The 25,765-nt window shown below is 46.4% G+C and overlaps 1 protein-coding gene and 1 long non-coding RNA gene across 2 annotated transcripts; one reads left to right on the forward strand and one right to left on the reverse strand.

Moving 5' to 3' along the window:
• Positions 1–11,037: 11,037 nt before the first annotated feature.
• Positions 11,038–23,881, reverse strand: LOC132460114 (uncharacterized). The gene is made up of 12 exons (XM_060055154.1): positions 23,844–23,881; positions 23,304–23,362; positions 15,498–15,821; positions 14,961–15,224; positions 14,491–14,563; positions 13,644–13,725; positions 13,344–13,561; positions 12,533–12,614; positions 12,376–12,450; positions 12,212–12,333; positions 11,429–11,510; positions 11,038–11,346 (listed from the first exon to the last, which is right to left on the reverse strand). The coding sequence occupies exons 2-12, from the start codon at positions 23,347–23,349 to the stop codon at positions 11,125–11,127; spliced, it is 1,590 nt and encodes a 529-aa protein (XP_059911137.1). The 5' UTR covers positions 23,350–23,362; positions 23,844–23,881; the 3' UTR covers positions 11,038–11,124.
• LOC132459070 (uncharacterized) lies at positions 20,275–20,791 on the forward strand. Its single transcript, XR_009526101.1, has 2 exons — positions 20,275–20,362; positions 20,451–20,791. It is a non-coding gene; the product is annotated as an uncharacterized LOC132459070 (long non-coding RNA).
• Positions 23,882–25,765: the final 1,884 nt, after the last annotated feature.

Raw genomic sequence — 25,765 nt, forward strand, 5'->3', positions numbered from 1 at the left:
GCACCACCTAAAAGCACCACCAGCCGTCACTGATATTAAGGCCACACTCACACTGGCAGATTTGAGCACGGTTAGGTGTGAAAACGGCCACGGCAAGATGGCCTAGTGTGAGTGCACCCTAACACATTGAAAAGTAGCTAACAATTAGCATCAAGCTAGCAGGCATTAGCATGTCCAATTTATACATTAGCCACACTCCAGCTGTCCTACATCATGACGCAATATTGATCCCCTTTATATGAGGATGCATATTATATACTGAACTTGTAATACCGAAGCCAAGTCATACACCTTGAAAACAAGTAGGCCTAAAGATAGCAAAATATGCCATTTTATCAGTTTGACCACCATATGAAATAGGCCTACAAATGATCCCGGTTTAAAATACACAGGGGGCCGGAGGCGAAATATAGCCTTAATATGAGAAACTAATGTTAAAAGAAATACTAAAGTTGTCTTACTTACCGAATAATGTCCTTCCATAGGCTTGTGCAGGTTTCACAAGAGGACGCAGGTTTCAAACAGACTCCTTGCACCGTTGAGACGAGAGTGCGCAGTGTGTACCACGTCGGCTTTATAGGCTATGGTGGGGGAGGGTCAATTTACCAGAAATTTACACCTGAAGTGTCACTTCCAGGTTTGGAGTTAAGTGTTCAATTATTCAGAGTTAATTTTACTACAATGACACTTACAGATTTGATTTGAAGATAATTCGTTTTGACACCCTGTTTTAACACCAACTCTTGGTGTTAGCTACGTAGCGGAAGAGGGCGGAGCCAGGCTGAGCCAAAGTCGGCGCATTTTCCACACAGCCTGCATTAATAGTCTTTTGCAGTTTTTATAGCTTTCTATAGCTGCTAGGCGTAAAGAGTTCACCGATCAAAGCGGGATGTTTATTGCGGGGGAGGAGCCGCGGCGGCAGTCGTGATCGTAATTTCCGGTTAGTGCACGGAGTATTCGATTTGGAAAAACACTGACATCTGAAAATTGGCGCACTTATTGAGTGTAGATAGTGTAGTTTGTTTAAGTGTAGTCATGGAAGTATGGATATCGGAACACGTGTCGGACTTCAGCTTGATGCTTCTGCTGCCGCCGCCATCTTCGCTACCAGTTCTGTTTTTAAATTACTAAGCTCAGGTGGCTTCATGTGGTCCCCTCTGTTTCGTGGGTCAAGCATTGTCATATTTCCCTTCAATCTTCTCCAGGATGACGCGCTTCAAGTCCGCTGTGAGTTGCGTATCCACCTCTGACGCCTCCAGCTCCTCAATGACAAACTTCGTTTACCTTTCTAAATAACATAATAACATTAGTATTAGAAATCTTTGTTATAATAATGAAATTAAAACTAAACTAAAAAATAATAAAATACGTAACAATCGATGCTGTCGTCAACGCACGGAAGCTTGTGGGTCATTTTTAAGCATTCACCTAAGGCCTACTACTATGTGCGTGTGCGTGTGCGTGTGTACCGGCGCAGCGTTAGTTCGTTCCGTCACAGTTCTGTTCGGGCTGCGCACGGTGTGTGTGTATTCTGTTTCAGTTTAAATGGTTAGGTGGGGTGCAGGGATTACGATACCGCAGCAGAGACCGCACTTCGGGATGTGCGATGGCTGGCAGGGCAAAGCCCTCCCGAAACGTCCCCAGCTCTCGGGCAGCTCCAGGCAATCACGTAGGACAGCGTCCTTCCTCGCAATAATCACACGGAGGGCCTCTTTGCCCCGTCGCCTCCACTGACGTCCAGACTCACTCCACTACGAAACGCTCAAAACCGCCGCACCAACCTCAGCGACCGAGTTGACGCAAAACCGTACCAGTTTGACTGGAACAACTTGGTACTAAACTTAACTTTGTACTAAACGTATCTAACAAAACAAAACGGAAAAACCAGCATGCAACCGCATTACATCGCCTTGCACACCGCCGGGCTCTTCACTGTCTTCCCGATCGTTCACTGTCTTCCCGCTCCCCTCTTCCCGCCCGTTTTCTCTTAAAGGCGCAGTCTATATTTGTACCCGTTACATATGGGGTCAGATTAGAACAGTCTCATTAATAATGAATGCACAGAGAAGGATTCACAAATGTATTTTGTGATTTATATATAAATTACTCTCTTCTCACAAATACATTTCAATGCACACACAAATGGATATCGGTATGTATAAATGTAAAATAAATCCATAAACAAAAATAAGTTTCACAAACACATTTCTGATCCACACACACATCTTGTTTTAAATAAATATAATATAAATCCATAAATATGTTAATTAAAAAAATATTTGCAATTTTCCCCAAAAATGTATTTGGATGTTGGTATTTAAATGTAGATTTTTGAGACTCTCCTGACGTCGCTGGATTCACAAATGCATTTCTTTCAACAAGGAACTCTCTGTAGCCAATCAGATGCCTCCCTTGTTTTCAGCCAATCACATGACTGCAGCTCCGACCTCTGAGTCCAGCTTCGGAGCCTCCCGGGTCAAATGTCTATGGGAAATAACATGGGTTTTTTGAATGATCGTACATAACAATCTCTAGGTGGCGAAGAAGTAAAAGCTGCGTCACGTTTTGAGCTACACACTTTTTCCAACTAGTTTCGACTGGGTTTGGGATTGTCGGTGCCGTTAAAGTAGTAAACGGCACCGACATTGTAAAAACCCAGTCACTGCAGTCATGTGATTGGCTTAAATCCAAATATAAATACAGACCAGTTCACACACAAATGCAAACCAGTTCACAAATGAAAAGTGAATGAAATATTTTTTGAATTCATATATTTAAGGATTTACATTACATTTATTTAAAACAAGGTACATTTGTGTGTGGATCAGAAATGTGTTTGTGAAACTTATTTTTGTTTATGGATAAATTGTACATTTATACATGCCGATATCCATTTGTGTATGCATTGATATGCATTTGTGAGAAGAGAGTAATTTATTTATAAATCACAAAATACATTTTTGAATACTTCTCTGTGCATTCATTATCAATGACACTGTTCTGACCCCATACGTTTGGGGAAAGCTCAATGTGCGACTGGTTTCGTAGTGGCTGTAATTCTGCAACACAGCTGAATTTCTGAAACGTCTTCAAATACTGTATTAGGGGCCCACTACTATCTATATTAAAGCATCCATAAAGTAGCATGCCATGGGACCTTTAATACTGTGTTTAGACCCGGCTCTAGGCCGTAACAAACTATTGCAGAGGTTGATGATTGAAAGAGTAAACTTAACATAATTTAATTAAGGACAACTAATAAATTGAAGTAATGATATGTGTAGATCAGCAGCATCAGTAACACAGTAAGTGGATGATGGATATATGTTATGTAGTGGTGTAGAGTCGACAAAGCAGGGTAATGGAACAAAAAACGGGAAGTTGAGCAGCCTGCAAAAGGGAAAGCGAGTCATTCATTCAAATTGGCAGCTTCTGAGAACAAGTGACACAGGTGCTTCCACTTTTCCGTAATGAGCCACTGGCTCCTCCCACGACCTCCAACACATGAGCAGGGGACCCGCCCCCAGTCTCCTCGAGCCACAGGGTCGGCACAACTGTTAGTACTGTTAATACTGCTCTGTTAATACTGTTGATACTGCTCTGTTAATACTGTTGAGACTAATATCTGTTAACACTGTTCCCTATTAATACTGTTGACACTGCTCTGGTACTACCATTCTTTGTTAATACTGTTGATCCTGCTCTGTTCATACTGCCTGTAGCAAAGGTCCATGTTACACCCCACGTAGGATGCTGCCCCACCCCACCTAGGTGACTGATTTTGGGCTCCTCAAGACAAAGGACTTAGGGTGGTGGTGTTAAAAATATGGATTATTGCACAAGGCTGATAATGAACACAGCAAGGCTGCTCCGTCGCATCCAGGAGATGATACATTGCTATAAAACCTAGTAGAAACTTGCCTTATGTTTATTTTGCCAATAGAATAGAATTACAATAAATATTGTTACAGTTGCGGACTGACGCCCCGCCCTCATGGGTAAAAACTTCAGTTTGTCGACTGCTATGCAAATGACCATATGTTTTTCCCGCTTGTGATTTGTTAACCATTATGTTAATTTTGATGTGCCTTTCCCCGGAAGTGATTGGTTGCTGCATGGGAAGACCGAGGATTCAGGAGAATAAAAAACGGGCGAGCTCAATATTCACGGCAGCTTGTCTTGGATTTGCAGCTTGCCATATTGTGTCTTCGAAGGGTTATTTGTTGTTTGATTGAGGCTCTTGTTGACTACCTGGGAACTGGGCAAGGGTTTGTTAGGGGTTATCGCACACCACACGCAGCTATACCTCTGTTAAAAACATTAGTCGCAGGGGTGCTGTTCCACTCATGTATTTTGGGAGCTTCTCTTTTGTTTATATTCATTTCTTTGATTTGGACAGCACCCAATGGTCCTTTTTCCTTTTTGTAGTTTTGCCTCCTCTGTTTGTGTCACATTGATTACCCCAAGCTCCGGGTTAAACAAACTACTTCCAGTTAACCAAAGACATCTGGTTTTTATGTTGCCACCCCTTCCCCTAGCGGAGGACGTAACAATACATTTAGTAATGTTAGTAGATTTGCTGTCATGTTGCAAACAATGTATTTTGTACACTGAAACGGTATATATTGCATTAAAATCACTTTGGACAATTACAAGCATTCTCTAATTGGGCTGTGAATGCAAATCACCACCAGAGGGAAACATTACCCTTTCAGAATGGAATACGATGTCCAAGGCCACTGACACTGATGGTTACCAACTTAGACGCGATGCTAGTGGTCACCATGGACACAGGGGCTACCAGGGAACTAGTGCTTACCGTGTTCACTAGTTGATACTAAGGGCTGGGGGGAAGTCGTTGCCGCAGAGTCTAAATGTAAATGGACTGCAATTACATAGCGATTTCTCACCATTGGCCACCCAAAGCGCTTTACAATATTGCCTCGCATTCATCATACTGTAGCGACCCTGGGACAATTAAATAGTTTGTGTGTTATGTGTTGCATTGTATTTCATTGTCCGTTATGCCAGTTGTTCTATGTGCATGTATTGTAATGTTCTTATTGTCAATCAGGGTGGGGGCCTGCACGCGAGTGAGACCGTGTTGCCGGGGTAACCGGGGGTTTGTTTGTGTGTCGGTTTTCTGCGGTTGTTTACATTGTTACGGGTTTTTCAGTGACCTGGTTTTGGTTGATTAAAAACTACGATCAATTACTAATGACTCGACATGATTATGTCACCGGCGAGGTCGTTACATTGGTGTCAGAAGTGAAACTATTTTATTTTTATTTTTATTTATTTTTTCTCGGTCCTGCTGTGCTCGGCGAGTAGGCTGAAGGTGCGATCGCCGTTAGCTCTGTTTTTGTTGTGGCTTGTTCTCTGCAACAATAATGCTTCCTGCGGACTGTCGGGTGAAGATAGAGATGGACGACTACGACGAGGGGGCGTGTGGAGAAGCCTCGGAGTCTCTGGTGAGGGGTAGAACCAAACGGGAAACGGCCGCCGTGGAAAAAGATGATTTTTCACGCATAGTTCGCAGCGCCGACTGCCCGTGGCCACCACAAGACGGCGACAGACACGGCGGCGCCTTTCTTACATCAAGCCCGGTGTCCATCAAGACGCCTAGATACACCGGTAAGGCTGACTGGGAAGCTTTCCACGCGCAATTCCACGCGCAATGCTGCCGGATGGTCAGTGAAGGTCAAAGCGCTGCAGCTTGCGATGTGTCTGGCGGACGACGCATTGTCTTGTTTGTTGCTGCTTAGCCCAGAGGACAGGGGGGACTATGTTGCCCTAGTGGGGGCACTAAGTAGGCGTTTTGGACTATGTGTTAAGCCGGGGCTAATGCGCTCAGAACTCTGTAATAGGCGCAGGAAGCCTGGGGAGACGCTGCGGGCACTGGCCAACGATATCGAGAGCCTGTCTCGGCGAGCATACGCCCACATGCCGCCAGCCGTGCAGAGCGAACTCGCTCGGGATCAGTTTCTCCAGGCCCTTTCCCCTACAGAACTACGCATTCAGACCCAGCTAGCCCACCCGCAGACTTTGCAAGAGGCCTTGGAGATGGCCATAGAGAGGGAGCTGGTGTGGGCTGGAGCAATCGACGGTCATCCTGCTCCTCAGCCGATGGTGAGATCGGCGAGGGAGAGGAGTGAGGACTCACAGAAGCCAGCCTGGGTGGACGAGCTCACTGAACTCGTCCGCGCTGTCTCTATGCAGGCGGACCGCCGCCCCCCGTCTCGTCGAGAGCAGAGGGTCTGCTGGGGCTGCGGGCAGCCTGGCCACCTTGTCAGAGAGTGCCCTACAACTGTGAGAGCCCAGGGAAACGGGTCAGGGTCCGCGTAATTGGGGAGACGCGAGGCCCTGTCCCCTTACCCCCGCCGTCGTCGTCTGGAGGAGCCCATCATCACAGCCAGGGGGGCGGAGCTCCACCCCCCCCCCAGAAGCAGACGACAACATCCCGGAGCCTGTTGTCGTGGTGGGGCGGACCTGGGCGGGGGACTTTTGTCATGTTCCTGTCACTGTTGAGGGGGTGGCCTGTTTGGCTTTAGTCGATACGGGGTCTACTGTGACCCTGGTGAGGCCAGACATTTTGCCGACCTGGACGGTACTCCAACCTACAACCGTGCAGCTCCGCACAGTCACGGGGGAGAGGGCTCCCATGAAAGGGAAGGGGTTGTTGTCCATCTGCGTAGGGGGAAAGACTGTCCTCCACCCAGTGTGGGTAGCAGCTGTGCAGGACCCCTGTATCCTAGGGTTGGACTTCCTGCGGTGCACTGGCTGCCAGCTGGACCTTGAGAGGGGGGCGATTGGCTTCCAAGGAGGGCCCACAGTCTATATGGCCCCGCCAAACACCTCCTACATCCGCCCCCCACCGACAACAGCTCAGATGGAACAGTCACACGTCACCGGCCCCCTTCACCCCCTTGCAAAGACCTTCCAACCACCCTGTCTTCCCGATCCCTGTCCATTGTCTCAGTCCTCCTCCTGCAACCCTTCCCCCTCCCTCCCACCCCCTTGTGTCAATGTTTCGGCTCCTACAGACTACTCCCTTGCCACCCCAGCACCCCACCCCATGAGCCTGGGCCCCTTCCCCTGCCCTGCCCAGCTTCCTCAGACAGGTGAGGAGACTGTGCTGTCGACTGTGCGGGCAATTTGGCAGGGGCACTGTGATGGACTAGACCCTCAACAGCAGGAGCAGCTGTGGCTACTACTGGCAGAGTTTAAGGACAGCTTTGCCTTGAACGAGAGCGATGTGGGTCAGACGCACCTGGTGCAGCATGAGATCGACACTGGGGATGCCAGGCCCATCAGAATGCGCCCGCGTCGCCTGCCCTTGGCCCGCCAGGAGGCTGCGGACCAGGCGCTGTGGGAGATGCAGCAGGCAGGCCTCATAGAGCCCTCAGATAGTCCCTGGGCAGCAGCCGTGGTGATGGTGCCTAAGAAGGGGGATAAGTGGAGATTCTGTGTCGACTACAGGCCACTTAACGCAGTGACGAAGAAGGACTCCTACCCCATCCCACGCATTGATGAGGCCTTAGATGTCGTAGCTGGGACGTCCTGGTTCTCCTCACTCGATCTCCGCTCTGGCTACTTCCAGTGCCCTCTCGCCCCTGACGCCAGACCCAAGACTGCATTCTGCACTAGCAGAGGACTGTGGCAGTTTCGGGTCCTCCCTTTCGGCCTCTGCAATGCACCTGCGACCTTCGAGAGGCTGATGGACAGAGTGCTCGCCGGCATCCCCCGGCAGCAGTGTATCGTCTACCTGGATGATATACTGGCACACGGGGGCTCCTTCGAGACAGCACTTGCCTCGCTGCGTCAGGTTCTGGAGAGAGTAGCTGCGGCGGGCTTGAAGCTCCATCCTGATAAGTGCCATTTCCTGAGGAGAGAGGTAACTTTCCTTGGGCACAGGGTGGGGGAAGAAGGCATTAGCACCATGGAGGACAAAGTGCAAGCTGTCCAGGACTGGCCCACCCCCACTGACACCAGACAGCTGAAAAGCTTCCTCGGACTGGCGTCTTACTACAGACGCTTTGTGAGGGGCTTCTCCTGTGTGGCCGCTCCCCTGTTCCGCCTGCTACAGAAGGACAGGGAGTTTGTGTGGGCAGAGGATTGCCAGTCTGCTTTCGAGACACTCAAGGGAGCTCTCACCAAAGCCCCGGTGCTCTCCCCTCCTGACCCTGCCCTGCCCTTCATCCTGGACACGGACGCTAGTAACGTTGGCAATGGCGCCGTGCTGGCACAGGAGGGGCCGGAAGGGGAGCGGGTGGTGGCGTATTACAGCAAGACATTTAACAAAGCTGAACGCCGCTACTGCGTCACTCGCCGCGAGCTGCTGGCCATCGTTAGAGCTGTACGCCACTTCAAATATTACCTCTGTGGCCGTCACTTCACTGTAAGGACCGACCACTCCGCGCTCCAGTGGCTCATGTCTTTCAAGGAGCCAGAAGGGCAGGTCGCACGGTGGATCGAGGAGCTGCAGTCCTACAGCTTCAGTGTGGTGCACAGGGCAGGGGTACGCCATGCTAATGCAGACGCCCTCTCCCGACGCCCCTGCAGTCAGGATGGCTGCCGCAACTGTGAAAGGAGGGAGAGCCGTGAGAAGGAGCTGTGCAGCCAGGAGGAGGGATGTTCTGCGGTGGAGGTGGCGTCCCCAGTCTGCTGTGAGCTCCGGGAGGTCGACACCGCAGGATGGAGACGGCAGCAGGAGGAGGACGCAGACCTTCGACCAGTGCTCCAGTGGTTAGACCAACAGCGGCGGCCCCCATGGGAAGAAGTGTCCGTTCTCTCCCTGGTCACCAAGGGACTGTGGGCTAAGTTCGAGGCCCTGCGACTGTGGGATGGCGTGCTTCAGCGGGCCTGGAAGGAACCCGCCACCGGAGAGGTGAGGTGGCAGGTGGTGGTGCCTCACTCTCTGCGTGGGGAAGTGCTTCAAGCGGTCCATGGTGCCGTGGGCTCAGGTCACTTTGGGGTGACAAAGACCCTGCGTTGCCTCCGCCTTGGCTTCTACTGGGGGCAGCACAAGAGGGACGTCGAGGACTTCTGTCGCCGCTGTGATGGCTGCACAGCCCGCAAAGGCCCCACGGAAAGGTCCCATGCCCAGCTACAGCAGTTCCCTGTGGGGTTCCCTATGGAGAGGGTTGGGGTGGATGTGGTGGGCCCGCTACCCTGCACAGAGAGGGGGAACAAGTATGTCCTCACGGCCATGGACTATTTTACCAAGTGGCCAGAGGCGTACGCTCTGCCTGACCAGGGGGCGGAGACCATAGCGGACGCTTTGGTCGGGGGGAGGATTAGCCGTTTTGGGGCAGCGGAGTCCATCCACAGTGACCAGGGGAGAAATTTTGAATCCCGTGTCTTTGCGGCTTTATGTAGCAGGCTGGACATGCAGAAGACCCGTACTACCCCCCTGCACCCACAGAGTGACGGCTTGGTGGAGCGATTTCATCGCTGTATGGAGCAGCAGCTGGCCATTGTCTCGGCTGAGCATCAGCGGGATTGGGACAATCATCTGCCTCTGGTGCTCATGGCATACAGGTCAGCTGTCCAGGAGTCGACGTCCTGCACACCTGCTCTGCTGATGTTGGGCAGGGAGCTTCGCACCCCAGCTGACCTGGCGTTTGGCCGGCCGCCCGATTCTCCCCCTGTTCCTCCCGGCCCAGAGTATGCCAGGAGACTCCAGGACCGCCTTGAGACGGCTCACTCCTTCGCCAGGGGACAGCTGCTGAGCACAGGGGTGAGGCAGAAAAGGAACTATGATGTGCGTTCTCGTGGCAGGCACTTTGAGGCTGGGGAGCTGGTCTGGACCTACTGCCCGCAAAGAAAGAAGGGAAGATGCCCAAAGCTCGATAGCGAGTGGATCGGGCCATGCAGGGTCCTTGAGAGGATGGGGGAGGTGGTGTACAGGGTCCAGCTACCACCTCGGGGAAGGAGGGTGGCTCTCCACAGAGACCGGTTGGCCCCTTATCGAGGCACCGCCACCCCTCAACCTGCTCCAGCGAGCCCTGCAGCTCCCCGCACCGGTGCGAATGGGCCCCGGACACGCACACCTCAGTGTTCTGGCCCTGGGTCCTCACCTAACCCTATCCTTGTCTCCCCTCCCTGTCGATCACCACAGTCAGCAACTTGGCCCCCAGCCCCGCCCCTCCCTTTCCCCCTGCCCGCCCCCGGGCCTGACACTCGTGGGCCCCTCTTGCCCCCAGGCGCTTCTCCCCAGCCCCCCGTGGCCCCAACGCGGCCTCGTAGGGAGAGGAGAGCGCCGGGTCGCTTCCGGGACTTTGTTTGTTCCCTCGAGGACGAGGAACTTTGAAGGGGGGAGGCAATGTAGCGACCCTGGGACAATTAAATAGTTTGTGTGTTATGTGTTGCATTGTATTTCATTGTCCGTTATGCCAGTTGTTCTATGTGCATGTATTGTAATGTTCTTATTGTCAATCAGGGTGGGGGCCTGCACGCGAGTGAGACCGTGTTGCCGGGGTAACCGGGGGTTTGTTTGTGTGTCGGTTTTCTGCGGTTGTTTACATTGTTACGGGTTTTTCAGTGACCTGGTTTTGGTTGATTAAAAACTACGATCAATTACTAATGACTCGACATGATTATGTCACCGGCGAGGTCGTTACAATACACACACCGACGGCGGGGTCAAGCATGCAAGGGGACAGCCAGCTCGTCGGGAGCAGTTAGGGTTAGGTGCCTTACTCATGGACACCTCGACACTCAGCTAGGAGGAGCCGGTGATCGAACCAACAACATTCAGGTTACCAGGAAACCCGCTCTACCTCCTGAGCTACTGCCGCCCACTAGTCTAGTGTTTAGCAGAGCAACTAATAGTTACCAGAGACACTAGGGGTTACCAGCGATCCACAGGGACGCTTGTGGTTATCAAGGACACTAATGTTCTCGGGGTTTAGCAGGACCATATAATCACAACTAGGCTAAACACCGTAGGATATCACCTTTTATATTCATCAGTAACCACTAAGAAAGAGAGAAAAATAAGGAAAGGAAAACAGAGCAAAAGATAGAGCCGCAAATAGTCTTGTAATCTATATTAAAACTATAAAGCCATATACATACTTTAAAAAAATCTATTGGAGGAAATACTTGGTCATCATCAGGTGTTTACTGAGTATCTTCAGTCAGCTCCCTAGAGACCGGTCGTCCTGGGTAGGGGACTGCAGGGCCTATCTGGCGGGAGGAGGCTGCATCACGGTGCGTTGAGACTGGGGAACCGGCTCTCAGAACAGCCTCCTCTCTCGGTCCAACAAGCTCCTCTCTCTGCCCAACCGGGTTCATCTGCATCCCGCTGTTAACGTAGACGTCCTCCTCACCTCTGATGACGACCTGAGACACAGAATGGGTCTTCAAACACAACAGAGCTCCACAAATATCCCAGAGGTCAGTGTGGAGCTTGTATCCACGTTACCTGGGACTCCTCCTCGTCTGGGGGGGCTCGCTTCACAGTGGCAGCGTTAAAGGACCGCGTCTCCTCACCCATTTTCCGAGTTCTGAAATCAAAAGAATACACAGTAGAGCAAACTGTACATCAGATGGGGTGGGATGGTCTATTGTTCAGGGGGTTTGGAAACCAGTTGAAAGGTTCTGGCAGAGCTATCATAGAGAGAGCATATTGAGCGTAGGGGGCGGGCCAATACTGACACTGATGGTTACCACCTTAGCAGCGATGCTAGTGGTCACCATGGACACAGGTGATTACCAGGGGCGACCAGGGAACTAGTGCATACCAGGTTTACAAGTTGGTTCCAAGTCCTACCATGGTCAAACGTTGTTACCAGGTGTTACCAGGGACACAAGTGGTTACAAGGAGTTAACTTGGGCAGAAGTGGTTACCACAGACTCTAGTCACTAGTGTTTAGCAGGGCCGTGAGCTGTTACCACAGACACTACTGGTTACCAGGGGTCACCAGGGATGCTTGTGTTATCAGGGACACTAGTTGTTCTCTGGGTTTACCAGGGCCATGTAATCACAAGTAGGCTGTTCCCTTATTTGGAGTCGGCTGGGATTGGAGCCTGATATTGGCAGAAGAATAAACACAGTATAGGATATTACCTTTTTATATTAAATGGTAACTAACAACTAAGAAAGAGAGAAAATTAAGGAAGGGATCTACAGTGAGACTATGACGCGATATTCTAACTTTTAAAATATCTATCCTGAGGAAATACTTGGTCATCATGAACTGTTTACTGAGTATCTTCAGTGAGCTCCCTAGAGACCGGTCGTCCTGGGTGGGAGCCTGCAGGGTCTATCAGGCGGGAGGAGGCTGCATCACGGTGCGTTGAGACTGGGGAACCGGCTCTCAGAACAGCCTCCTCTCTCGGTCCAACAGGCTCCTCTCTCGGTCCAACAGGCTCCTCTCTCGGCCCAACCGGGTTCATCTGCATCCCGCTGTTAATGTACACGTCCTCCTCACCTCCGAAGACGACCTGAGACACAGAATGGGTCTTCAAACACAACAGCGCTCAACAAATATCCGAAAGGTCAGTGTGGAGCTTGTATCCACGTTACCTGGGACTCGTCCTCGTCTGGGGGGGCTCGCTTCACAGTGGCAGTATAAAAGGACCGCGTTTCCTCACCCATCTTCCAGGTTCTGAAATCAAAAGAATACACAGTAGAGCAAACTGTATATCAGAGGGGGTAGGATGGTCTATTGGTCAGGGGGTTTGGAAACCAGTTGAAAGGTTCTGGCAGAGCTATCATAGAGAGTGCATATTGAGCGTAGAGGGTGGGCCAATACTGACACTGATGGTTACCACCTTAGCAGCGATGCTAGTGGTCACCATGAACACAGGTGGTTAGCAGGGGCGACTAAGGAACTAGTGCATACCAGGTTCACGAGTTGGCACTAAGGCCTACCAGGGTCAAACTTTGTTACCAGGGGTTACCAGGGACACTAGTGGTTACAAGGAGTTAACTTGGGCAGAAGTGGTTACCACAGACTCTAGTTTTTAGCAGGGCCGTGAGCTGTTACCAGAGACACTACTGGTTACCAGGGATCACCAGGGATGCTTGTGTTATCAGGGACACTAGTCGATCTCTGGGACCAGGGCCATATAATCACAAGTAGGCTGTTCCCTTATTTGGAGTCGGCTGGGATTGGAGCCTGATATTGGCAGAAGAATAAACACAGTAGGATATGACCTTTATATATTAAACGGTAACTAACCACTAAGAAAGAGAGAAAAATAAGGAAGGGAAAACAGAAAGCAGAACATGGAGCAGCAACCAGTCTTGTGATCTACAGTGAGACGATAATGCTATATTCTAACTTTTAAAATATCTATTCTGAGGAAATACTTGGTCATCATGAACTGTTTACTGAGTATCTTCAGTGAGCTCCCTAGAGACCGGTCGTCCTGGGTGGGAGCCTGCAGGGCCTATCAGGCGGGAGGAGGCTGCATCACGGTGCGTTGAGACTGGGGAACCGGCTCTCAGAACAGCCTCCTCTCTCGGTCCAACCGGCTCCTCTCTCGGTCCAACCGGGTTCATCTGCATCCCGCTGTTAACGTAGATGTCCTCCTCACCTCCGAAGACGACCTGAGACACAGAATGGGTCTTCAAACACAACAGAGCTCCACAAATATCCCAGAGGTCAGTGTGGAGCTTGTATCCACGTTACCTGGGACTCCTCCTCGTCTGGGGGGGCTCGCTTCACAGTGGCAGCGTTAAAGGACCGCGTCTCCTCACTCACTTTCCGAGTTCTGAAATCAAATAACAAACAGTAGAGCAAACTGTATATCAGAGGGAGTAGGATGGTCTATTGGTCAGAGGGTTTGGAAACCAGTTGAAAGGTTCTGGCAGAGCTGTCATAGAGAGAGCGCTGTCCCACTCCCGTTGACCGGAATACAACCGGTAAAAATAATGAACACCAGGGGGACAGACTAGACAGTGTATAATGCATGGGGTGGACTGAGCTAAATGCAGCAATTTGAATCTCTGTCTATTTCTGATTCGCTGCTACATAGATAATAATCCACTGGATATCGTTAATAATATAATATGTCCCACACACAAATGATGTGTGATAAACCTTTTTCGAGCAGAAGCTCCAGCACTGAAGCTACACAAAGTGACGAGCACCTGGCAGCACTGGTTATCCTGCTGAATCTCTTCATGGTTTTCTTTAAATAGCCCTCATTTGAATAAAAATGTTGTTCATATATTTTTTGCCAATAAGATGCATTTATCTCGCCATTAACGTTTTCAGATTTATTGGACATGAGTGCATAATAAGTGTACGTAACTGGGACTTGCAGAGTAGTTGGCAACCGTCATTACACTCATTACACTGTCAACGCTCAATTGCGCCCCTGGGGTTCAGTTCCCCATGACCTCAGTCTGCTTGTAAGCATCCTAGAACAAGATGCACCCCCTCCACCTGCTGCCAAATGACATCTATCTGAATTCAACAGAGAAAGTTGTGAATTTTCAACACAGTGAATGTGTACGATTTCAAGTGGACTTACCTTATAATACAGACGACCACGGACACTAATCCCACGAACATCACAGCAGATTTGAAAATGCACAGCACCACGTCTGGAATATTAAAGATCAGGATTTAGAATGTGTTGTCAGGAGGTTTTTGTTCTTGGTTTCTTGAATGGCTGTGACTGAACCAATGAATGTATTTCAAAAAGCCATGAGGCTGATTATTCTTCGTGAGCCATTTAAAAATCCAGCCACTGGTGACATCACAAGTTAATGTTTTTTTTTTACCAAAAAGCAGAACGAAACTGAAATTTGTATGTAAAAAAACGTATTCAGGGTTGACTGTCGTGATGAAGGAAATAACCTTTTAATTTGCTTGCTTGTTTTTAGTCAACCAGACTTTGAATTATTGATCAACACACTACCTTGTCTTCTGTCTTAGATCGAGGAAACCTTTAGGTACAACACCAAGCTCAGGGTGGTTTCCTGTTTTGAATCAACTTACCTTGAATGTCGATCTTGTAGATATTAGATGTTTCAATGCCAATGTCATTCCTGACTACACAGAAGAACCAGTTATTGTTGCTCAACAGCTGGGTGGACAGAGAAGATCCACTCCCAATCTTAAGGATGTGTTCTCCGTGTATTCGGTACCAGGTGACCTCGCTGACAGCAGGGTTAGCATGACTGGTGCAGGTCAGGTTCAGGCAGCCTCCCTCTCTGGCTGGAAGACACGCGCTGCAGACAACAGAGGTGTTCCTGGGGGCATCTGAGAGAGAACCCACCAATCAGAGCCTAGCCCTCAGCTCCGGTGTCATGTTGGTTAGATGTTGTGAATTTAACCAAACTGTTCTGAATGTAATAAAATAAATGAAATTAATATGAAAAAAAGCGCACGCATCAAAAGTCATTGTTCATCAACCCACAGATTTTTCTTCTTAGATCAAGGAAACTTTTAGGTATATTTTCCAAGAAGATCAACATAAAAAAGTAAGCAAATAATAAGATGTACTTTTTATGAAAAGGTAGTACATTGTCTCACATGAGATACTGAGTTGGTATCTTGTAGACGTCACAGTTTTGTTCCCAGATGGTATGTAGTAGGCCGCAGTGCAGGAGACATTGTTTCCATGGTGGAGGTGGGAGGCGTTGAAGGTCAGAGTGGAGGTCACGTTATCGTTCTGCTGGAGCTGGGTGCTGAGCCCCAGGGCGGGGGTCCACATCACAGTGGGGGGGTGGGTGTCACAGTAGGACGGGGCAGAGCACCCCAGCTCCACAGGAGTCCCCTCCACCACCGGCTCCTTGGGGGTCATCAAACGAGGTGCAGCAAATACCCCTGGGTATTTTGCAGTGTTGCACCCAGCATCTTTAAAACAAGAGGTTGACAGATCCCAAGACTCAATCAATGCACAAACTTTGACAAAACATTTGAACAAAACATTAAACCCTAACCCCTAACAAAACAAGATCAGTAATCAGAATCAATTTATTATTATTAGTTGGTAATATTAGATACTAAGCAACCTGGTCTCACAGGAATCCGTGAATTGACCACGGACATTTAACAGAAAAAATCGGTGGAATCCTCTGGGAAACACGCCAATTTGTATGATATGGCCACGGATTTTGCTCCAATGCAAGTTGGTGACACTCATATTCCGTGGCACACGCACAGATCCCCGTCTCAACGGCCGAGTCGACCACGGGAGCTCAAAATCCGTGGTGGCCTCACGGAATCACTTTAATTGTCCGTGATGTGCCAACGGAATTTGCTCCAATGCAAGTTGATGACACTCATATTCCGTGGCACACACACACAGATCCCTGTTTCAACAAACGAGTGAAACTGGTATCAGAGGGATCCGTGATATATATATATCTGTATATATATATATATATATACATGAATGAAATTCATATTGACAGTATGGCACTATATCCCTATTCTCGCCCATAGCCATCTTGAATTTAATACACAATTTTAGTTGCTTTGAGGAGGTCTGGGGTCTCCGTACATAATAAATAAAAAAAGAAATATATATATATAGATGACGAAATAAATAAATATCTATAAATATGTTTGTGTACTTATATATATTAGGGGTGTAACGGTACACGTATTTGTACCGAACCGTCACGGTACAGTCACTTCGGTGCGGTTACAGAGGTGTACCGCGGTTCGTTAATGTGGCGTACATAGCGTTAATATGGCGAATGTAAAGGCTTGTTTTGCGATGCGGAATTTAAAACTTGAAGTCGTGCGACAGCACCATCCAGGTGTAACTATCACCGTTGCTGTGATAAAAAAACGAGCTGTGCAAACCCAGCTCACATCCCTATTTCAACAACCCCTGTCTGGGATTCAGAAATGCATATGCCATAACCAAGTTTATTGGTGTTTTCATTGCTGCATATCTACGGGTTGAGAAACAAGCAGTTTTTTTTTAATCTTCCCCTTGACTATTAACCGTACCGTACCTTGATTTTAGTGTACTGTTACACCCCTAATATATATATATATGTGGCCCCCACTCCCTGTGGCCCCCGCTCAGCTCCCTGTGGCCCCCACTCAGCACCCATTGGCTCCTGCAGAATGTTCCACGGCCACTAAAGCATCAAGTGAGCAAAATAAATTCTGTTGACCTCATTGCAAGTTGATTTTAAACAAAAGAAACTTCAAAACACACTGCAGGAGAAAACACACCAACCTCCTTGAGACGATAACGGAGGACAGATTCAGTGTATCGATGGTACACATGGTGTGTTTGCAGTTGAAAAATCTTTTTGTGGTCCTGCAACACCCATACATGTAATCAAGAATATGTGGGGGCCAGCACAGAAGATCATCTGTGAGGTCGACCAGTGTCGTTTGAATGCTGACTTTGCTCAAAGGAGCAGGATGTTGCCTTTTGAGTGCCACCACATCCAATCATTATTGTATTGCCCACGCACTGACGGTCAAACCGTGACACTACCAGGTGAGGCCTTGGAAAGAATGGTGGAAAACAAGTGGTTTGGTGAGGAGCGTAAGGCCGGCCTCTTGCGTTGCCAAAAAAATGCTGATGCTGATCGGGTGTGCCTCTGTCTGTGCACCTGACTGTAGGTGGTCCACCATCTCAATTTCATGTATCCGTTTCTGAAAAAAAGGTAACATACTACAGCAGGTTGGGAAGAGTTATTGTGGCATATGATGCATGTATCTACTAATCTCAAATGACATAAAAGCAATAATCATGATCTTTGGTTGGACTCTGTTTTTAGGAATATCAACATACAGGAAATCATGCCTGAACTGTGGCATGATTTACAGATAACAGGAGTGGGAGGAGGGTATCCACAACTTTGATGACCACATCATTCTGTCTCTGCAGACACACGCACACGAAAAAATGTGGGGAGAATAATAATGTCAACGGGACTTAGATGTGCTTTGCTACCGCAAGCACACTAATAATAAGATATCCTTGCTTATTCGTCTTTTATTAAAATGTATTCATTGCAGATAATTTCTGTAAAATAAATGACGATTGAAGATGCAACTCTTACAAAATATATTACTTTTATTTTGTAATGTTATAACATTGGAATACTCCTGTTTCTCATAATTTTCCATTTTGACAACGGAAAAGGTGTCCTTTCCAAACAAGGAAAGAGTTCTGCAGGCATACCTCCACTTTGAGGCCCTAACCGACCATGAATACACGTACAGTTGTGTGTCATGTGGAAACAACCCAGCAGTTGTTGTTATGGACCTCCACAGAAAAGGCGTTTTCAATATGCCAGGTGAGTTATGCTATTATTTCACATATTTTAGCTCCATTGTTTGTATCATCTGTCTCTGAATTGTTGTGTAACATCATATTACCCATGCCCTTGAATAACGCTGCATCAAATGTCGTGTTCGGAGTGTTTTTTTAGTGATTGAGCTATGAATAACAAACTATTGTTTTAACAGTGAGTGACATCCCAAGCCCACTTGAAGGCTATGATGGTAATGTTGACATGGACCATTTCTGGAACACTGTGGCCACAGAAATGCTCAGTCGGGGACCATGTAAGTCTTGTCAAAAGACAGAACAGCTAAAGAACAGTTGGAGAGAGAGTAAAGTATGTTAAAATGTGTTTAGTGTTGTGATAATAATAGCTAATACTCATCACATTTGTTCACAAAGATGGACGGAAGAACCCTTTTGTTGTGCCAGCAAGTTATAATCACGGGGCCCCCCGGAGGTCAAATTGTGTATTGAACACAGAATTTGAAAAATTGCAAAGGCCCAAAACGGATGGAGATGATAACTTTAATGATGATGAAAAAAAGAATGAGGAGCGGCTCACAGATGAGCTTGTGAACTTGAAGGTGAATGATTTGAGGAAATATGCCAAATCCACTTATTTATGCTAACAAAAAATATGTTTATGCTGTATAAACAATAACAACTTCATTGCATGTTCACAACAGCTACAGGAGGTCAGGGCACTGTGCAAACAATGTGGTGTGGATGATAAGGGTCCAAGATAGATATGGTTATGAGACTGTCTGACAAAATGTCTAATAGAGTCACCTACAGCAAGGTGTTTGAGAAAGTGGGGGGGCTTCTGGTAAGTGAAATGATATGGAATGTTGAAGATAATTTCACTTTGTTATACATTGTTGTGTTAAAGAAATTACTTATCATTATGTAGTAGGTGAGCTATACATGCTCCTAATGTCAGTTATTACAGTTTTTTTTTCTGTTTCACAGGTCACGTGGTTGGGCAGTTATCACTTGCCCATGTGGGGTTGTGTTTTCAGTCAAATGTCAACCTTAGAGCAGGGAGTCCACGTGACTTTGTGGATCTCTTGCTGTCCTGGAAACACCTCCCCAATGTGGCTGTGTATGATTATGCCAGGGGTCTGGCACTGCATGCCAACCGCAGGCAGCCAGGAATATTTACCCCTTTTCAGGGAAGGTTACTGGATCCCAGCCCAGAGAACGTGAAGCAGGCCTCAGAGGGAAAGGTCCATGTCAACTTGCCTTGGCTGAAATTTAAAAAAAAAGCCAGCTGACAAAGATGGTCACCGTCTCACTGGATCCTCACAGCATTTTGCTTTGAACGATGTGTTCCACCAGGGGAACATCAAAGACCAGTGTGAGGTTCTAAGAAAGCTGGAGCTTGTGCCTGAACTTGCTGGTCTTATTAACAGCCAGTGTGCGGAGCAGCTGTTTTCAGGGATGAGAAAAACAACTACTTTTTAAATCAGACAGCCGCATCAACACACATTTTTCTACAAAGAAACGTTCTCCACCATTACAACATGGCAAGGAACCAAAAAATCAAAAATCAGTACAGCAAGATTGTTCCCCCCAGATGTTTCATTCCAGTTTGACAGCCATTGAAGGGTAGTCTTAGGTATGGGATTGAATATTTATGCACATTTGTCGTCTTCATCTACTTTAGACAATAAAGTTTGTTGCATGTTTTTCCTATAGCTCACTCCCCATCAGCCGTGATGTCAACTGGGTCATATGGGAAAGAACAAGAAGACTCTCAAGAGTATGAGTCAGAAGTTGAAATGCAGTGTGACAGCCATGGAATGGTAGTCTTAGGTATGGGATTGAATATTTATGCACATTTGTCGTCTTCATCTACTTTAGACAATAAAGTTTGTTGCATGTTTTTCCTATAGCTCACTCCCCATCAGCCGTGATGTCAACTGGGTCATCAGGGAAAGAACAAGAGGAGTCTCAAGAGTGATGGCTCTATTTTGCACATCATTCAAATGAGAAATGTGACATTTCACACTTAATTTTATTTTTCGGTTGTTGCTGTGAGCAGAGACCTCATGGAGACTTCCCTAGTCTCCACAAGTTTTCAGCACACAGAGCATACTGGGGACAGAAACTCCAAGACAGCCAAGAACAACTGGTAAAGTTAACCATTGTGCCACTGTGGTTATCTATGCATGTCCCTCATATAATCATACATGTATAAAGACTTTGTTTTCTTCCACTAGCTGTCTCATGTCTTGGATGAGACCAAAAGTCACACTCAGCACCTTGCAATGGTGAATAACATCATCAACATCATCGCTTTGACTTTTGGACTCTGGGTTTGCAGCGGGACATGGAGGGAACGGTAGGCATAGAGAATGTGCTGTGCTGATATGGTTTATGTAATATTTTTCAAAATCTTTCAATAATTTGTGTTTATGTGTTCTACTAGATCCTGAACTCTTGTCTCAAAATGATTGAGAAGGTAGTGTAGCTCCTGTGAAATATTTAATTCAAAATTATTGGATAGTCTAGTTCAATAGTCAATATATTTTGACAGTAAGAGATTTAGCAAACTTTCTCTGTTATAGAGAGTAGAGAACCTGTTTGCTGCAGACAGCTATGTCATTTCCTCTTGGTTCCCACCATCATCGAGGAACCCCATGGATCACTTTCCGGTAATTTGTTTAAAAGTTTTGCTTTATTGAGTGAAGTTTGAGCATTTAATATTCAGCTATTGTTGTCTTTTTACAGGATAATGCAGCCAGTCTACAGTGGATTATTCTCCCAGTGAAAGTGTCCCTACCTGGACATTGGACACTCTGTGTAAATACCTTTATATTTTCTTCCTTTTTTTTCTTTACACAACAAGTTGCTCATTGCTGAATTGAATGTTTTTCTATAATTAAATGCAGGTCAGCTCTGTTGGGCATCCAGGAACATTACACAACTCACTGCAACTGGTTATATTTGAATTTGAATATTTCACAGATACTGAGGCCACAGGCTAGGGAGATTTTCTTCCTAGATTCCCTCTGGGGCAGCGGTTGGAGAGATGAGAGTAGAACCAGTCTATTCAGGTTTTTAGGGCACCCCACATAACCCTATCTGGACAGTGGTAGTTCTGTTTTAAACCACTTGTCATTTTGTTTGTTTTAATCAATGGTTCTGTTTTTATTTGATCTAAAATATTCCATTCCATATTCCAACTATTTTGACCATCAAATATCTCGGATTGTGATTGTGTGAGTTTACTATTTTCTTCCCATACCTTTATTAAAATACATTGTTCACACCTCAGGGCCTAACAAAGCAAGAGTGCTCCAACAACTGTGGCGTGTTTGTTTTGAAGGTAAGACCTAATCAGTATGTTATATCAATGCTGTTGTCTGTAAAAATGTTTGCTTGCTAAATTAAAACCACATTAATTTGTATTGAAAAAAATTTATCCTTGGGAATACGCCTGACATTATAACCAATACCTCTTGACTTACAGTACACTCTGTACATTGTAATGGGGGCCAATTGTGATTTCAGAGAGGTATGTGTAAATCGTGACACATTATGCTTAGTGTACAAGGTGTTATTTTTTTTTACAACATATTATCATCTTCCTGCATTTCCTTATTCAAAGGAAAACATGCTGCAAATTAGGAGATGGTGGTGTCTCGCTCTCCTGCAGAACCTCCCCATGTCGTAAGAGCCCTGAATATCACACATTTGAATCAAATCACAAAAAACTGTTTTACTCACTGTCAACAGACCAACATGAATGTTTTCAAAGTGAATGTATGTTGTCATTAAATCACTAAGGTCTGAAGAAGACCGATTGCAGGACAGAAAACGGCGACGAGTGCAAGGAGGGCTACAGGTGAGATATATATATAATATAAATATTATATATATTTAATGCTAAGGTTCATATATATATATATATTTTAAAAAAAATCATGGTAAAAAAAGACATTTGACAAGTTAAAAGTAGGAATGTCTAAGTCTATAAAATGCATGACCCTTTTTCCATATTAAGTCATTGTGCTGTGCTGTATTGACGTTTGAGAATGTGCTGCCGGGTCTCCGCCACCAGATGGCGCCCGCGGAGGTGAAGCCATGGGTTAAACGTTTAGACCAGGGGTTCTCAAAGTTTTGACAACTGAGGGCCAATTTAGGAACCCAAAATTTGACTGAGGGCCGCCAAAGGAAAAAAAAAATGGCGGGAAACGCCGTCAGCATCCCAGTGGTAAAAGAAAACATTGCACCGTGGACCTCTGGGAGTGAGGTCAAGTGAGGTCTAAATCACGAAACTGAGGTTCACCCTTTCAAAATAATGTGCAGTCGGATTAAAACTAACAAATGTAAAAGGATTTAATTGAAAGCTAGAGAGAGTCGAATTTTCTCTTTATATTTATTTAAATTAATATTGATTTAATAATAATAAAAAAAAAATCTTTTTTTTTTATAACTTACATAATTATGTATGTTATTGCGGGCCGCCAGGAATGATTCCGCGGGCCGCACTTTGAGAACCAATGGTTTAGACCATCCCACATTTAGGGAAAATTTAAGCCCCTCCTCGATCTGCGAGCTGCAGTCAGGGGCACTTGTCCACGTCACGTGACTGTCATGGTTGCTATGGTGGTTTCCATCGACCGCCCCCCATGTCTTTATATTTTCCACAGTTTAGACTTGTAATAATAAGTTACTTTTGTATAATCAACGTAAAAATTTTTCTTTTAATCACTGTCTGGTGGCTAGAGAGGTGTGCACGGACATATTTGGTAGTGACACAGCCTATAACCTATTTGTGAAAGCAAAACATCAAGCTCATTGATTTAACGAGGCAGGGTTATTTTAAATAATTCATTAAGATATCATGTGTGAGAGGTCATTCCTCCCCCTTTGTGTGTATTGACTATTTCTGGTTATTGAAAAGCTCATTGCAGGCAAGCAAAATTTCTGAGAGTAATGGTATTAACAGATTACTATAGGTATTAACCGGATATTAAAGCTATTAGAAAGAGCACTACAGAGAACAGTACTACAGGTCTTAAAATAGTACCACTACAGGTATCAATAAAGAGGATTGAGATGTTTACCTTGCAGGAGACTACAGAGCAGAAATATTCTCCAGGATCCAGTCATGTTCTCTCCAGAACTTCACCAGGAGAAATACAAAAATCTCTTAATCTCATCATTAAAACTATAGAGGAAATTAACTTCTGTACTACCCTTAATCGTGCTACACTTAAGGTATTCAGTACTAAACAAATTATAGTAAGATATTGTAAACTGCTATAGACATTTATATTTAAAATAAACAACTGTTTCCATGACAATTCAACTAATATTCAAGAGATATAATACCAATATTCAAAGAAGAACAATGATAATAACCCTGATCATGTGATGTAATACCTTAAAAGATTACATTTAATTGGACATGTTCGAATCTTGAGAAGTTTAGACACAGATATGAACAGGAAAACAAAAGATAAAACATGGTGTTTGTCTGCCCAAGGTCAAAATAAAACCGTTATTGCTTGAATAAAACTTGAAATAATATATAGGCTATATCAATGCATGTAAATAGAAATGATGTTGCTTTGTTCTAGCAACCAGACATAGAGTTGACTTACGTGATATAGGTGAAGGACTTGATATGAAGCTCCTGAAGAGTAAAGTGTTAAAAGTGTTAATGCAGCTAATGGTTCAATATTAATACCATTGATACTGGTCTCTGTATATACGGTTACTGTTGGAGCTATTCAGTTGTAAGATGTAATTAAAACACATTTATTTGCTTTTTTTGCTTAATATAATATGACAGTGTTATTTTATGTTTATTTTCTTGTTTGTTTTATAAATGTAATTTAATTGAAATTATTGTGCAGCCGTGGCGCACCGGGTGTCTAACCTATATAGAGGTAGGCGGGCATAGGTAAGACAGGCACTGCGAAGGGTCATGTTTTTTTACCAGCTGTACCAGAGAGACAAAGGAGATGAGGCGGCAAGTTCCCACTGTTGAACATTTGTTTTGTTTGCTTGTATCACCGGAAAATAAACCTCCAGAAACTCAAAATCCCGACCGGACAGTTGACTCTTTGCCCACACTGCGGAAGATTCATCTCACTGGTGCCTCAGTGGCGGATTTTGATTACCGGTAGTTTCTCAACTTTCTTCCCTTCCGCTGTTGGCCACTTTCTCAGAGAGCAGCTCCGGTGAGGCACCATGGAGTCAAAAGGACAGGATTTCACACAGCTAAGTGACACTAATGCCGCTTTTCCACCGCACATGTAGCTCGACTCGACACGACTCGACACGACACAACTCGACACGGTAGCAGCACGGGTGCTTTTCCACCGCAAATAGTACCTCCTGGACGTGGGCGGGGTCGGCTGCGCGAAAGGGCAGTGACGTATTTGTGTACGCGACGCAAACAACACATACGCAACCCACACATGGACAGAACCCACATAACAACAATGGAGGACATCGATCACATTACTATTATTAGCTGGCATGTTGAAGAAGTTGGAGAAGTGGAACATGTTGGCTGCGGCGCTGCTATGGATGTTACCAGCATGGTTGCCATGTCGCTCTCGTGACTTCGTCACACTCTCTGGCCAATCAGTCGCCGGCCGTCTGCCGACGTCACCTTTTAGCATCGGCTCAGCTCGCTTGGAACCTAGAGCGAGTAGGTACTAGAAAAAGCAGCCACTTCAGGTACCAGATACCATGGTACCGCGGTGGAAACGCAAAAAATGCGAGCTGAGTCGAGTCGTGTCGAGTCGTGTCGAGCTGGTACCATGCAGTGGAAAAGCGGCATAATGCCGCTTTTCCAACATGCCAGCTAATAATAGTAATGCGATCGATGTCCTCCATTGTTGTTATGTGGGTTCTGTCCATGTGTGGGTTGCGTATGTGTTGTTTGCGTCGCGTACACAAATACGTCACGGCCCTTTCGCGCAGCCGACCCCGCCCACGTCCAGGAGGTACTATTTGCGGTGGAAAAGCACCCGTGCTGCTACCGTGTCGAGTCGTGTCGAGTCGAGCTACATGTGCGGTGGAAAAGCGGCATAAATGGCTCTGTGACCTAGCGCTCCTTGTTGGTGTGAACACTTGTCTCAGCGATCTCAATTTGAAGCTGCAGGGCCATGGGAAGCTTATTTCCACACTATTTGACAATGTCAAAGTTTTCCGGAGAACATTTGAACTGCTGCAGGAACAGCTCAAACAGGGAGTTCTAACCCATTTTCCCGCCTGCAAGGCGCTCGTAGATGAAACAGACACAGATGGGCGCCACGTTCTGCGTCACCTGCGTTCAGACCACAACCAAAACCTCATAAAAAAATTAAGAGAGGAATTCGAGCAACGCTTCTCCGACTTCAGAAACCACGAGAAGTCAATCAACCTCTTCCAAAATCCTTTCTCGTGTGTCCCTGCGGAAGAGCCTGCAGAAATGCAGTTTGAGCTCATCGACCTACAGGAGAGCTCCGAGGCCAGAGCAGCGTATCGTGACAGGAATCTCATTGAGTTCGACAAAGCACTTTCCCCAGCG

Source organism: Gadus macrocephalus, chromosome 6 (assembly GCF_031168955.1).
Source record: "Gadus macrocephalus chromosome 6, ASM3116895v1".
Lineage (NCBI taxonomy): Eukaryota > Metazoa > Chordata > Actinopteri > Gadiformes > Gadidae > Gadus > Gadus macrocephalus.